At 54.0% G+C, this 14,278-nt stretch overlaps 5 protein-coding genes across 5 annotated transcripts; 1 reads left to right on the top strand and 4 right to left on the bottom strand.

Moving 5' to 3' along the window:
- Positions 1 to 1,027: 1,027 nt before the first annotated feature.
- On the bottom strand, positions 1,028 to 3,676 carry K489DRAFT_379671 (acetyl-CoA synthetase-like protein). The gene is made up of 4 exons (XM_033604711.1): positions 3,569 to 3,676; positions 2,569 to 3,497; positions 1,892 to 2,511; positions 1,028 to 1,840 (listed from the first exon to the last, which is right to left on the bottom strand). The coding sequence occupies exons 1-4, from the start codon at positions 3,632 to 3,634 to the stop codon at positions 1,425 to 1,427; spliced, it is 2,031 nt and encodes a 676-aa protein (XP_033460718.1). The 5' UTR covers positions 3,635 to 3,676; the 3' UTR covers positions 1,028 to 1,424.
- A 771-nt stretch (positions 3,677 to 4,447) lies between these two features.
- On the top strand, positions 4,448 to 6,873 carry K489DRAFT_379670 (uncharacterized protein). Its single transcript, XM_033604710.1, has 5 exons — positions 4,448 to 4,655; positions 4,721 to 4,737; positions 4,793 to 5,143; positions 5,212 to 6,351; positions 6,413 to 6,873. Exons 1-5 carry the CDS (start codon positions 4,563 to 4,565, stop codon positions 6,756 to 6,758), a joined length of 1,947 nt encoding a protein of 648 aa, XP_033460717.1. The 5' UTR covers positions 4,448 to 4,562; the 3' UTR covers positions 6,759 to 6,873.
- Positions 6,874 to 7,043: 170 nt separating this feature from the next.
- On the bottom strand, positions 7,044 to 8,852 carry K489DRAFT_409491 (uncharacterized protein; the record flags this gene model as incomplete). Its single annotated transcript, XM_033607591.1, has 1 exon — positions 7,044 to 8,852. One exon carries the CDS (start codon positions 8,850 to 8,852, stop codon positions 7,044 to 7,046), a length of 1,809 nt encoding a protein of 602 aa, XP_033460716.1.
- A 617-nt stretch (positions 8,853 to 9,469) lies between these two features.
- K489DRAFT_298822 (uncharacterized protein) lies at positions 9,470 to 9,835 on the bottom strand (the record flags this gene model as incomplete). Its single annotated transcript, XM_033600360.1, has 1 exon — positions 9,470 to 9,835. A coding segment is annotated over one exon (366 nt), but the record flags the coding sequence as incomplete, so codon positions are not given.
- A 2,049-nt stretch (positions 9,836 to 11,884) lies between these two features.
- On the bottom strand, positions 11,885 to 12,601 carry K489DRAFT_204644 (uncharacterized protein). The gene has a single exon (XM_033599610.1). It carries the CDS (start codon positions 12,519 to 12,521, stop codon positions 12,015 to 12,017), a length of 507 nt encoding a protein of 168 aa, XP_033460714.1. The 5' UTR covers positions 12,522 to 12,601; the 3' UTR covers positions 11,885 to 12,014.
- Between the last annotated feature and the right edge of the window lie 1,677 nt (positions 12,602 to 14,278).

The following is a 14,278-nucleotide window of genomic DNA, read 5'->3' as shown; positions in this document are numbered from 1 at the left end:
ACATTCATCTCACATCCTCCAGCCTCTCGACGTAGTATGTTTCTCACCGCTGAAGAGAAAATACTCTGAGCGTGTCAGAGGCTTGGCACGGAACCGCGTCTTCTATATCAACAAAGAGAACTTCCTTCCAGCCTTTAAGGACGCGTTTTTCGACGTGTTTACGAAAGAGAACTGTCGAAAGGCCTTTGAGGCAACAGCGATAGTCCGTACAGACGCGCAAACAGTCATTGATCGTCTTGATATACGTTTACACACCCCTCCTCGACAGCTATTACCGGAAGCAGCATGGGAGTCCCAAACACCAAGCAATTCGCATGAATTCGGATCTCAATCACGGCTGATTAGTAGCTCTTTCCTTAGATCTCCACCCGAAGCTAAGGAAGGGTTCTCACAGTTGGTAAAAGGTGCTGAGTTGATGCTCCATCAGAATGTACTTCAAGCTGCACGGATTACAGAGCTTGAAGAGCAATTAGCAGTATTAACTAAGAGAAGATCGCGCAAACGGAAGCAGATACAGCAAGGTGGATCTATAGAGTATGGTATTGGAGCATTGCAGGCAGGCGTAGATGCGGGTCTGAGTGCTCAACAATCGAAAAGGACTCGTAATAAAGCTGGTCCTGAACGAGGACTTCTAACTCAACGACGATGTGGAAACTGCGGAATAGCTGGACACAACTCGCGAACCTGCCAGCAGGATAGAGATGCTCCTTCTGAATCATATCCTAGCATAGCAGCTGTATAACTAGGTATGTAGTCAAATAAACCATGTTTGCAGTCACCTCATTTTCAATGCCAAGGAAAAGTGGCGGGTTCGGTGGTGTGGCCGGCTCGCTGATGGATTACGTTATATTTAACTTTCCAGATTATAATTATAATCTTATGCGGGCTAGTCATTGGTAATCAATAGCACAGTTTCACGCTATGACACTGTAGATCGTGTGCTATCGATTCTTTGCAGTCCGACATGCGACTTACTTCACTGCTCCGGCAGCAAGGTGCCAAACGAATCTACGCATACTGTCGTCGTTCGTCCTCAAAAAAGATATATTCTTGATGTACGGAGTAAAGAATAAGGACGAGTTGCGCGGTGCATTAAGTTCTTCGAAGAGCGTCCCGTCGAATACAACAATTTTGATACCCAGTCCCAGGCCGCTATTCCTCTCGCGTATGCACATTCCTCCCTTTTGGCTGTCCAAACAACACAGGGCAAATCATTGTTACCAAGGTATGCTCAAGTCAGTGATACGCCACAATAACGATATGAATTCAGCACATGCTCATCGCCATCTTCAATCGATCAAGGACATGCCGCGCGCATGCGCAATGCAGAGGTGCTCTTTCGCGACCCAATGATCCCTATGCAGGGATAGCTCCCTTGGGCGCTTACGTCTCCCGCCAGGAATTTAGTCTTTCCACATGTATCCTCACAGTCTCGCCTGTCCCGGTTCGCGTTCGATATCCCTGAACCTCGCAAAGTACCCTATCGAGTCTGGGTTGGTGACCGTGTTGCTCGGTTTGACGTCTTTGCCGCTGATCGTCTGTTTGACGGCAGCCTCGACCTTCTTCCCGTTGATGGTCACGGGGATCTCTGGGACCTCGAGGATGAATCGTGGAACATGGCGTGGAGACAAAGCCTTGCCAATAGCCGTTTTGACGGACATGATCAAGTTGCGGGTCAGCGATTTGCCTGGCTTCATGACCACAAAGAGGAAAACTTCCTCGTCCCTGTCGCGAGGACGTCGGCGGCCAACGCATAAGGTGTCGGAAATCTCGTCCGTGAAAGGCGCCGTCTCTACGATGGCGTAGATTTCTCCCGAGCCAAACCTCACACCCGATGGGTCTGCACACAGTTAGCCGAATTCGTGAGTAGGGCAATGGATGTGGAGCATACTTAGAACACCGTCGCTTCTGCCATGCATAACAAATCCTTTCGTCCTTGGGTTATATTGGAGCCAATCGTGTTGCGCCCAAACGTCAACCTTACTGAACCGCTCGAAGTAGGAAGCGCGGTATCTCGATCCGTCCTTGTCACCCCAGAAGAAGCACGGCATACTGGGGAATGGCTGTCGAACGACCATTTCACCAGCCTCACCTGAGTGCAGGATAGACTCGCCAGATTGTGGATCAGCAATATCGACGTCCATGCCCAGGGCGAAGATCTGCATTTCGCCTGCATAAATCGAACCACAAGGGTCTGCGGCGATCAGTGAGCTAGCAACATCGGTTCCGCCAGCTGTATTGCAAAGGTGGGCTTCGGGTGGAAATGCTCGGTAGAACCATCGATATTGTTCCGAGGCAAGAGGAGCGCCGGTCACGTAGACAATACGCAGTGATGAGAGATTGAAATCCGCCTTGGGTACGATCTTGGCCGTCTCGAGCTCGAGCAGATATCGGGGCGACGTTCCGAAATATGTGACCTTGAATTTCTCCACCATCCGTAGCATTTGGGATTTGTTGGGATGCATGGGACTGCCGTTGTAGACGATTGTTGTAGCGCCACAAGCGAAATAACTTCCTCGGGTCAGTTGGGTTATCTTCTCTTCCTGCAATGACATTTATCCTGCTCACCCAGACATGATGTAGAACACGATCCACGATGTAGAAGAGTATTGTAATATCACATCTTTAGTCGTGGTCGAATTGTGAATCTTTGCAACTTTCTTGAATTGCATGATCGTGCCGTGGTGGTGGACAATACATTTGGGTGCGCCGGTAGTCCCGGATGAGTAGCAGATAAACAGAGGATAGTTGAATGGAACTCGAACAAATTCCAGCGGCGCCTTGGAGTCGGCTCTGCCGAGAAATTTTTCGATATCTGGAAACTCGGAATTGGCAGTCACAAGAGGAATGATATAAGTCTGTGGCCGAGGATCAAGTCTTGCCACAATCTGGCTAACCTTGGGAGCAGTCGATACTGCTTTACCCTTATAGATGGTGTCCGAATCAGCGAAGAAGATGGTGGGAGTGACTTGCTGAAGTCGTGAGATACAGCCCTCCAGACCAAGGTCCGGGCTGATGCTCGTGAAGATGGCTCCAATGCTGGCGCTCGCGTGGAAGAGGATCATGACCCATATCGATGTGGCCACGAGAGCAGCGACTCGATCACCCTTCTTGACACCATGCTGCCGCAAAGCGCTGGCGGTCAATCGGACTTTCTCCCGAAACTCATGCCAGGTGAGCTTCTCGCCGTCAGACGTGGTCAGGTCGGTATCGTCTCGCACGCCGATCAGCGCCACCGCTTCCGGATTGGGGTTTGCGAAGAGTGCATTCTCAGCGTAGTTGAAACCCTGCAGTTCGGGGAAGAAGGCGGGATTCGAGCTCATCGGCTGGGTGCTGTCGTAAGCTTTTGCATTCGGAGGCAGCTTCGGAACAAGATCCAGCCATCGGTAGAGGTCCGGCCAAAATTCCTGCGGGTGCTCTACCGTCCATCGGTGGAGCTCGACAGTGTCCTTCAGGTTTTGTGAGAAAGATTCGTTGATGTGCCGTCGATAATCGTCCTTTAGGAAATTAGCTGGTGTCTCATGGTGGTAGAGGTTCCATGTCATGACCCTGCCGGATGGAAGCCTACCATTGGCGTTCGGCCTGCCACCCTCGAGGTCCATAACGGAGCAGAGAGGCTTGATCCGATCGACATTGTCACTAGATCCTCACAGGAACCAATGTGTTTGCTGAGGCGGTGAAACGCACTTTACGCTGGAAGGATTCACGAGATCTTGGTCTATATTCAGAGTTTGATTTATGTCTCAGAGGTGGGGTACCAGGGACGAATTTCGTCTCTGGCATTGGCTTGACCAATGTCGATATCTAGTGATTGTCCGAAAATACATGCCTAGTAGGTACTGCCCCAACATGCAAGCAGTTAGCCTCATCGCGAAGTCGGTGAGAACGTTCCGTGTTCGCCGATGACAAAACAACCATTCGCAGGCGCATGATGAAGCGCCACGAAATCCCGACCATTCGACACAATCCACGCGGCTCTTCGGGAACTATCGCGCGCCACGCTGGGCGCAAATGGGCTCATACGTGCTTCTGCAGCCTCGAGGTTGAACACCGTCCTCGATGGAGACAGGTGGAAATCACAAACCCGAACAGCTGTTTACAATGGAATTACCGCAAGCACAGAGATCCCTCAGTGAATGCTCCAGTGAAGCGCTGCATCGATCTTCGCCATTCTGCGACATCTCGCGCGCAATCCTCAGCCTGAATGAAACAAAGGTGGCGGCACCATGCGACGCGAGACGAGATCGAATGCCTCATGAAATCTGGCGGTTCCCTCGAAATGTGACTGTTTGTCTCAGATTCGGCTGCGATGGAAAAGAATGCACGGATCGCTCCAGTCGGAAATCTTGGCAAACCCGACATCATCACATTCTCTTCTGGGACTGGCGTGAAGCATAACCAGCCATACAGCACCGTTGCTATGAGAGTAGAGTACATACAATGGTCACTTGAAGATAACATTACCTTGACATACCTGGTATAGACATATTCCGTTGGATCGATAGCTTGATGTTGGTCTCTTGCAATTTTGACATATATCCATAGTTTGCCTTGTTGGAGACATGACCGGTCCACGAGTGATCTACTGGTTTCGAACGGATCTACGCTTACATGACTCGCCGGCATTGAAAGCAGCATTGGACCTTGAGCCTTCGGTATGTATATTATATGCGTGACAACACGATACATCGATAGCAATACTAATTCCGTAACAACGTAGGCCTTCTTTCCCATCTGGTAAACACTATCTGGTTGATCTCATATTCGGACAGAACTCTAAATCTCCATATAGGTGTTGGGACAGTCATTACGTCTTCCGGGCCCGAGTAGGCGTGAATCGATGGCAATTCCTCATCGACTGTCAAAATGATGTGTCACAAAGCATCACCAAGTTGAATCCCAAGAGCAAACTATTCGTCCTGCGGGAACCAGCGATCACACTCCTCCCCAAGCTGTTCAAAGCCTGGAAGATCTCACATTTGGTCTTTGAGAAGGATGTCGACGCCTACGCAGCCGAGCGAGACGAAGAGGTCAAGAAGTTGGCCAGGGATGCCGGCGTCGAGGTCATCGTCAAGTCCGGCCGCACTCTGTGGGACAGCGACGAGATTGTGAAAAAGAATGGCGGCAAACCAACGATGAGCATGTCCGTTGAGAATCACGATCCGTTCATTCTCGAGAAAAGCAGAAGTTCAATGCTGATGATCCCTTCAGAACTCAACTACAAGCCGCAGGCGCCAAGATCGGACCCATCGAGAAGCCTGTCCCCACACCCAAAAGTCTCCCAGACCCCGGAGATACGCCGATCAAGTTCAATCACACCAAACCCGAGTCGAAACCCGACATGAACGAGCCATGGCGCGACGACGCCGAAACCTCCTTCGACTCCGGAATCGCCGGGCCCAACGGGGACTTCGCGCCTCCCACCCTCGAGGAATGCGGTTTCAAAGCAGCGACGACCCAACACCGGGGCGGCGAGAGCGTGATCCTCGAGCTCCTCGAAGAGAGGCTCGCGGACGAAGACTACACCGCGACGTTCGAGAAGCCCAAGACCTCCCCGGCCGCGTTCGAGCCGCAGTCCACCTTCCTCACCTCGCCCTACCTCCACTTCGGCGCGCTCAGCTGCCGCTACTTCTACCACCGCGTCGACGCCATCCTCGAGCGACGCCGCCGAGCCAAGAAGCCCACGTCCTCCCCGCCCGCCAGCCTCCACGGCCAGCTGCTCTTCCGGGACATGTACTTCGGCGCGCAGGCGGGCCTCGGCTGGTCCTTCGGCCAGACCTACAACAACCCCAAATGCCGCTTCATCCCCTGGCACCTGCCGAGCAGAGTCGACGTCGCGACCCGGCGGAGCACCGGCGGGTACGAGGTCGACGACGCCGAGAAGGAGGTCTGGCTCCGGCGCTGGACGGCCGGGACCACGGGGTTCCCGTGGATCGACGCCATCATGCGCCAGCTCCGCCAGGAAGGCTGGATCCACCACCTCGCGCGGCACTCGGTGGCCTGCTTCCTCACGCGGGGCGGCTGCTACATCAGCTGGGAGCGGGGCGCGGACGTGTTCGAGGAGCTGCTGATCGACCACGAGTCGGCGTGCAACATCGGGAACTGGCAGTGGCTGTCGTGCACGGCCTTCTTCGCCCAGTTCTACCGCTGTTACAGCCCCGTGGCGTTCGGGAAGAAGTGGGACGACGACGGCGATTATATCCGGAAATATGTGCCCGAGCTGAAGGATCTCCCCAAGAAGTACATCTACGAACCGCACAAGGCGCCGATCCAGGATCAGAAGAAGGCCGGGGTGATGATCAGGGGGGACGGGTCGGAGACGGAGGCGGGCGGATTGAAGGTTTATCCCAAGTGAGTGTTATTCCCAAGGCATGATTTCTTTTTGATTTTTCCCGCTGACACGCTGCTCCAGACCGATGTTCGATTTCAACAGCCGCAGGGACATCTGCCTCCAGGGCATGAAATCGGCGTACAACGTGGGGTTCTACGGAGACAACCCCAAGGTGCTGGATGGGACATGGAAGCAAGCGTTCGACGATGACGCCGAGGGACCGACAGAGGGCGACAAAGGCGGCCCGGGAGGTCTCGGTTCCTGGGAGGACGCGGACGGCGCCGAGGGGGAATCTAAGCACGACGATGGCCCTGAAGAAGAAGAAGAAGAGGGCGGACGCAGCACGACCAAGCCGCGGGGCCACAAGCGCGAGAACAGTCAGAGCAAGTTAGACTTTGGCAAGGGGAAGAAGAAAGCGAAGAAGTGAATTATGGAGGATGAAAATTAAGCGATCGATACTTTAATAGATAATTTGGGTCGCTGTACTAGTAGTAGTGGTAGTAGATAAGGAATGTAAATGCTAGAGGGACGACGCCTGAAATAATCCCATGGTCATATAAAAATAGTGCCGGTGAATGCAAAGGGTATCATCGAGAAATGGAAGTCGAGAAGAGAAAGAACAATAAGTGAGAGAAAGAAGCTCGGGGTGGGCGCGCTGCCCGGGGCATTAAGCGTCGAGTCGTTAAGAAAGAGTTCGAAGAAGCGGGTTTCTTCAAATCCGTTGTGGGGATGAGTCGATTTGAAAGACGGGCGTGCGGTTCGGGATGTATTTCTCGAAATACGACGCTTGGCTCGGGAGGAGGCTCGAAGGGGTTTGTCGCGCTTCGCTCTGTTCCGGAAGTGCGGGCAAAGGTGCACCGATCATGGACAGGGTTCTTTCGGTCAGGACCGGTCGGCGGCGCGTTGGGAGTGTGGGAGAAGTCGGAGGTTTGAGAGAGGTCTGTGGGATGGCGGGTAGCGCTCCCTTTGGAGGAGGGACTGGCGGCAACCGCCTCGCGGGCGGGTCTGTGGGCGGATTCGTCGCAGGTGAGTGTCGGACAGGCGATCTTGCTGGTCGTGGCGGTGGCTTTCGAGGAGCGTCTGTCGATCGCCTGTCCATCGCAAAGTCCACGCTTGGTCGCCTGGCCACTGTGTCGATGAATGTGACCGGACGCATCGTTGGTGTCGACTGTTGGTGAATCATACGTGGGGTCGACTCCACCGGTGGGCTGCGAGATTGGTCCGCCAAGAGTTTGTGCGCTCGTTCCATAGCTACGACTCTTCGTATGGGGTTTTTGAACGGTACAGCCAAGTCAACGTCGGGCGACTCGCTACCAATGTGGATGGCGGCATCAACGGATTGGATGCTAGCAGCGTTGGAGTCGATGGCAGAGTGTATAGATTTATCGGAGAGGCTCTCGTGGTCGGTGAGTCCAGGAAGAGAGGATGACACAGAACCACGAGCCGAAGATGCCGCAGCATTGGATGAGGCCGGGGTGGTGGGGGCAGTAGGTATACTGACGTTCCACGCTGACGTAGCGGCACTACCCTCATCCTGTTGTGGAAGGTGACGAATAAAATTGGTCAGCTCTCGGACTGATTGACCAATTCCTCGAGCTTCACGCGCTGTGTGGCTCGGCTTTGTCCGGGGAAGGGTGGGAACCGGTGGCGCGTTGGCATCTGTCGCATTCGGTGTTTTGGAGGACTGTCGATACGAGATTCTTCTGACCATGGTGCTGAGACTTCGGAACGATGATGCAGGCTTCGGCGCCGGGCTCTCGGGTTTGCTGGGGGCCTCATTCTCCTTGTTGTGATACTTTAGGTCTCCACTGGCGTACTCGACGGACTCGATCCGGGTGTGTGCCGGCACAGGAGACGGCGGCCCCGCCTTGACGGTAATATCGCTCGCCGGACTTTCTGGGAAAACGAGGACGATGGTTCCGTCACGCTTTGAATAGCTCTGGGAGTTGCGCGCGAAGGTAGAATGGCGCAACGATGGGCGAGATACTGGTTTGAGCAGACCATCTGCAGGTAGAATTAGACCATTTGAGTCGGCTGCGCTGGATTTGGACTCCTTCAGAGTGTCAAGATTGAGGGTGATGTTAGATGGATTGAGGGTGAAGTCGAGGTCTCGGAATTTGGCGCCTTTACCATCAAGTTGATCGAGCGCGATGCGGAAACACTGTTCGGCGTCGGTTGAAGCTCCCATTGCATGCTTGACATGGCCCATGAGGAATAGAGTCAGTGCGAGGTCATCTCCTGTGGTGGAGACCTCCTCGAGAACATTGGCAGATTGGCTGTGTTTTCCCATCCGCGCATAGATGATCGCTGCATTGAGCAGACACCGTGTCTTGCTGTCATCATCGTGGACTGTGCGCGAGAGCTGGAAGAACGTCGATGCGGACTCTTGCCACTCGAAGCCTTGGTAGAGATCGATCGCATCCTCCCATGTGAATATTGACACCGAGTCCAGCAGCTGTGGGTCGGCGGCAGTTGCGCCGTTGGTTTCGTTGCTTCTTCGCGGTTGGAATAATGACGCCATGCTGCGTTTGCTGTCAATGGTCCGGCGGGTAGGCTCCAGCGAGGATTATCGCACGGCGGACAGCGATAGAGACATGCGACGAGGGAAATGTCGACAACGACGACGACGACGGCGGCGGCGACGAGGATTGAAGTTGCAGACGAGCGAGAAGACACTGACGACTGTGGGTGGTTTTGTCCAAGCGCGAAGCTGGTCGGAAGATCGACAAGATGTAAGCAAAAGTTAAAAGGCAGCAAATGATGGTTAGCTCGCCCAAGCTCGGCACTGGATGGTGACAGCGAGAGCTGAAAGAGCGGAGAACTGTCAGTGCGGAAAAGCATGTGCATGCGGTTACCTGCACGAAATGGGTCGGAGAGGGCGGGGGAAACGTTTTGCGGGGCGTGAAGGCGCCACAAGCGCTGTCTCTGGCTGGCGTCGGTGGTTTTTGGGGGGGGTTGTCTGGCGTGTCTGGCTGGTCTTTGTGTGTGTGTCTCTCTCTCAGTGGAACTCCCTCGGTTTAACTTTCAATCGCTGCCCCGGCGGCCTGTCGCGATGGCCAGCGTCTCGTAGCCCGGCAGCACTGGGGTCCCGATGATTTCCAGCTGATCGAAGCTCGATAGAAGGACTTTCTGGGCCTCGGGAAACTCCTCGCTCGGTCCTAGCCAGATGACCGAGTCCAGAACGCCTCTGACGAAGACGGAAAGGTATCGTTCGAGCAGGCTAATGCTGCGAGGGTAGATGAACATCCAAGCGTCTGCGAGGATGGCATCCGCGTGCAATGCGAACGTGTTGGGGACGCGGAGGAGACGCTCGCCGCGCAAGAACTTGTTCGGGCACGTTTCCACCTCCACGCCGTAGAGGTTCAACTCGGCCTGCGATGCGCGGAGCAAGGCCTCCTCGAGGAAACCCTGGCCGCAGCCGATGCTGAGCACCAAGGCGGGCGCAACGGGCAGCTTAGCAAGGAGCGTTGTTATCAAGCGTGGACTGACGTGCGCACAACATTCCAGTGTGGGCCGCGGACCATTGGGTGATCCGTCAAGCAGGAATTTGATGTCACCACCCTCACCCAATGCGCCCGTTGTAGCAGGAGACGAGGATGGTGATGATGATGACAGGAACAAGGACGAGGCTGAGGGTGTCGACGAGGACACCACTACCGTCTTTTTCCCTCCTCCTTCTTCTCCTTCTTCATCGTCATCCCTCAGAATCGCGCCCGACCGTTTTTTCTCAGGGACCAAGTCCATCTCGTCAGCGCGTCTACAGTAGGAATGTAAGACAAATTTCAAGCCGTGGATCCGATTTCTATCATGAGAAAGACATTTTGAGGTGTGGGAGCTGCAGATCCTGCTCTCTAGCGGGGGATCGAGATGGATGACACATTTGACCCGGGCCGAGCAGAATCATGGTAGCAATCACGACAGCTTCAACGACAACGACTCCGATCATCCCGACCAAGTGTGCGGGTAGCACTATGAAGCAACAAAACCCTGGATGGTGAACATGCTAAGGGTGTATCGCCGTCGTCGTTCGCACGTAACGGAGTAGTGTGCAGTCCACCATCCGGGAACGACCGGAAACAGAGATGTACATGTCCCATCAGCTTGAGGCACTTCCAAACAGAAAATGTCTCTAAATTAGCTGGTCCAAAGGATGGAGTAGTCATCATCGTCTCGTCGAGACTTTCAGCTCCCACGGTTGCTCACCGACGGCCGAGTGCTTCACATACGATAAGGTCGTGAGATCGACCGCGACACGTGCTGTGCTCCTGTAGATTAAGCCGACTCCACTCTCCACTCTAGGTAAACTCTTTCTGGGTCCCTGGTACGATAGCAATCCTGCTCTGTTGGTAGGCGAAAAGTGGGCAGGAAGAACAGTATGCAGCTGTCCGTGAATGTCTAGCTACTGTGTCTTCTTGCCGTTTATCAAAGAATTGCAAATATCACGGTCTTGTGCTTTGAGACAAGTGATGTTGAGAGTGTTGCGCCCTTCTTGTCGATTGCTCCGTGCGTGACACCGCAGGCACAACACTGAAGATGGAATCCGAACGGATGTGCAACCCGCGGAGCCGAGAGGGAGAGTCGTAACACGACGTGCAGTGTAATGTCTGATGAGTACACCACCACCAAACAACGAAGCAACATCGAGGATTTGTCAAGATGTTCTACAAACTTTCTCAAATGACACGAGACTTTTCACCTTTGTACGTGTACATGTACGTGTACGTGTGCGTGTCATGGGATGAGTGGACATCTGAGATTGAGAAATCGACTCTGGAACCCTTCGGATCTCTGCCATCTTGGTTTTTTCCCGATAGAATCCTGATTGTGATGATGGCGAGAGTCATCCATGGCGCGACGCTTGACGATGATTCTCTAAACCCGATCTGGGCGCTACCAAGGCATTATACGTGAGCGGTCAAGAGACTCCGAGGCTTGTTGGGGCTGGGAATATAGTGCTCGCACACCAATCCAGACGCGCCTCGATAACGACAGTGTGTTGAACACACGGGAGAAGACGTATTGCTGTCTTCGTCCGCTAGTATCGCAATCGCAGTAGCAGTCGCCCAGGTGGTGCGAGTTGTGCGGCAGAAATGGCGACTTGCTACCCATCCCGCTCCATGAAGTATCACGATGGTGAAGGGACAGTTGCTCATGACACGACGAAGATACAACATCGGACAATTGTCATGCTCCGCATAGTGACTACAACATGAGGCTCTTGATTTACAGTCTGCTATAGAGACATAAAGCACCCGCGCGCTTGGGTGTGATGAGACCACTCACGTTGAAGAGCTGATGAATGACAATGAGACAGACTACACGGATCGCGATATCACATCACGTGCGCACTTCGGAAAGACGCTCATCAGGGACACCCGTGACTTCTAGAGACACAGATCGCCCGCTTGAAAATTCTACCGCACTAAGGTAAGCTGGACTGTCTCCCAAATATCCACACGAGACTGCGTTGTAGCATGCCATCGGGCCATCATGAGTCAACGATGATGGAGGGAAATTCGGGAGCGGCATGTCACCGGAGACTGGCATCACTTTGACTGGAGAACTGAATCCATGCGCAATGGTTGATGAGTAATGAAGACGAGCCAACGCACTTCTAGCAGTTACGAACATCGGCGTTGACCGGGAACCCTTTCGGATTGGAAACATCCCGATGTAGGAGAACTCACGTGATAGATGCATTGCAGGTGATGGGGAGAAACCGTTCGCGAGTCCAGTGCCAAACATGCATCATCATCATCGACGACTCCCCTGAACGGCGATGGCAACATGCATTGTCACGATCGTCGCCGCGATGCGATGCGACGTGGGCCGACGACGACGACGGCGGCGGCGACGTGTTCGGGCGACATTCGCGTCCCTGCACGCGCAGATGGCCGAAAGTTTTTTCGCGTTTCTCTCCCTGCACCGCCTCGCGTCTCGTTCGTGATCGCCACCGAACCCTGGATTCGCGCGTGCGAGCGTTGTGGCTACGCTCGGCCATCCCGTGTGCCCACAGACATTTCGTTATTTCTTTGGACATGCTCTGCTGAACACGCTGTACAGCACAGCATGGACGGCCCGTATGGTGTGCTGTAGGCCCGCACGAGGGCGAGATCTGCAACTCTAGGGAGAGGCGAGGAGCAGTTCTAGCATGGAAAATATGGAAAAGAATGCAGCTGAGGTCATGCATGTCTCGGGCCCGGACCCGAAGAAACTCTTCAGATGATGATGGTGATGATGATCACACCTCGCACATCCTCGTACTGTAGTTTCGCGGCCCTGCTGCTTTGGCTGGAACATTCGTCGTGCGATGGAGGAAGTTCGTGCTCACGGTAGCGAGTCTAATATCATCACAAGCGGAGAGGCGTGTCTGATGTATGATTATTGTTATAATTATAAGTATGGGTGGCCCCGTGTTTGTGTGTCTTCCCATGGGAGACCTGAAAGATGAGACGTGAGAAATTCGGAATGGGTTGGGAATGTGTCCCGCTTGGGTGGTGCGGCTCTTCACGCAAAAGGTGGGAAGTTGGCCGCTCATTGGCCCATTGACATTTCCCCGCTAAACCTTTTCCGTGCGTTTTCCGATGAGACAAAGTCCCGCGGGGCCACGCTACTCGGAGTGACCGAAGCATGACATCCAACCATTGGCATCTGGAAGAACAATCGAAGACGGCATCTCTCTGGTACGAAACGCAAAACACCTTCGACGCCGACTGCTTCATGCAACCTCCTCAACGTCTGCGCGAAGTTGCCGTGTTCCCGTTGCGAAATCTTGCTCGTTTCCGAACCATGGCATCGCACCGTTCGTTTGGCGCGAGTCCGGGCCTGGCGGTGGGTACAGAACATGCAGGACTAAACAGTTCGAGGGTTGTCCACAATATATCATCAATGTGCGGATGACGATGGAGGTGGAGCACCATATCAATCGGAGTTTCCCTACCACGCGGCCTACCCAGAGGCCTGAGCGCTTTTGCATATGCAGGCACCTCTTGGGTCTCATCGAGTGGCCATGAGAAGTTGAGTATGATGAGCTGTTTCGACGGCTGGACCCTCGCTTCCATGCCTAATCCAGTGCTTCGTGATCATCTCGATTCCATTGTCAAACGACCGGCTTGTCCGTCATGGAGCGAATGATCGTAGCTTCGACGCATAAAGGAGTCATATCAGGATCGAGTCGACAGGCGGCCCTTGCAGAGACCTCTTCGAGGGAAGCCGGATCGATCTGTCTGGTGTGCAGTCAGTGTACAACCTTAATCGGTTGTGGTTCATCACGAACATCCGAAGCATCGTCACTTGATGTAGATGTGGTGCCGCCTGTGTGCGACCACTCCTCGTCGTACCAGCGAGATGTGTACCGGCGATATGTTTACTGTGGTGTACGCAACAAGTGCATCGGGCAACACAAAATGCTGTTCCTCCTTCCATATATGGTCCCATGTGGACAGCAAATCCCGTGATCTTGATGTGGAGTGAGTCACGTCGCCAACACGAGTTCGCGTGATGATGATTCGACCTTACGTGTTGCGACAACAACGAGGCGTAACACACGCCGCCAACAAGACACGATGCATCGCGTCGACGCGACGGCCATCGTGTCAGTAGGACAAAGTCGTGATGCCGCAGAAAGTGTACGTGAAGAAGCGGCGTGTGAGGCAGCGTAGAAGCTAATTATGCGGCTACTCCATGCAGCCAGCTGTGGTGTGGTGTGTGGTGTCGTCGTCGTCCTGCATGTGGCCACCACCTCCCAACCCAAGCACTGGAGTCTCACTACATACTAGGTAGGTAGGCAGAGAACAAAGAGGCGCAGTGCAGATTCTCACGGGTCCAGTATCCTGCCTCTCTCGTGGGCGTGTGGGCGTGTCTCCCCAGGCTTTTAGCGTTACATTGCGCTGGTCCGCGAAATATCAACTTGGATATAAGCTGGACCACCCCACCAGCTACCTTCCG

Source organism: Dissoconium aciculare, assembly GCF_010015565.1.
Source record: "Dissoconium aciculare CBS 342.82 unplaced genomic scaffold K489scaffold_5, whole genome shotgun sequence".
Classification (NCBI taxonomy): domain Eukaryota; kingdom Fungi; phylum Ascomycota; class Dothideomycetes; order Mycosphaerellales; family Dissoconiaceae; genus Dissoconium; species Dissoconium aciculare.
This window is presented reverse-complemented; position numbering and strand designations above follow the sequence as displayed.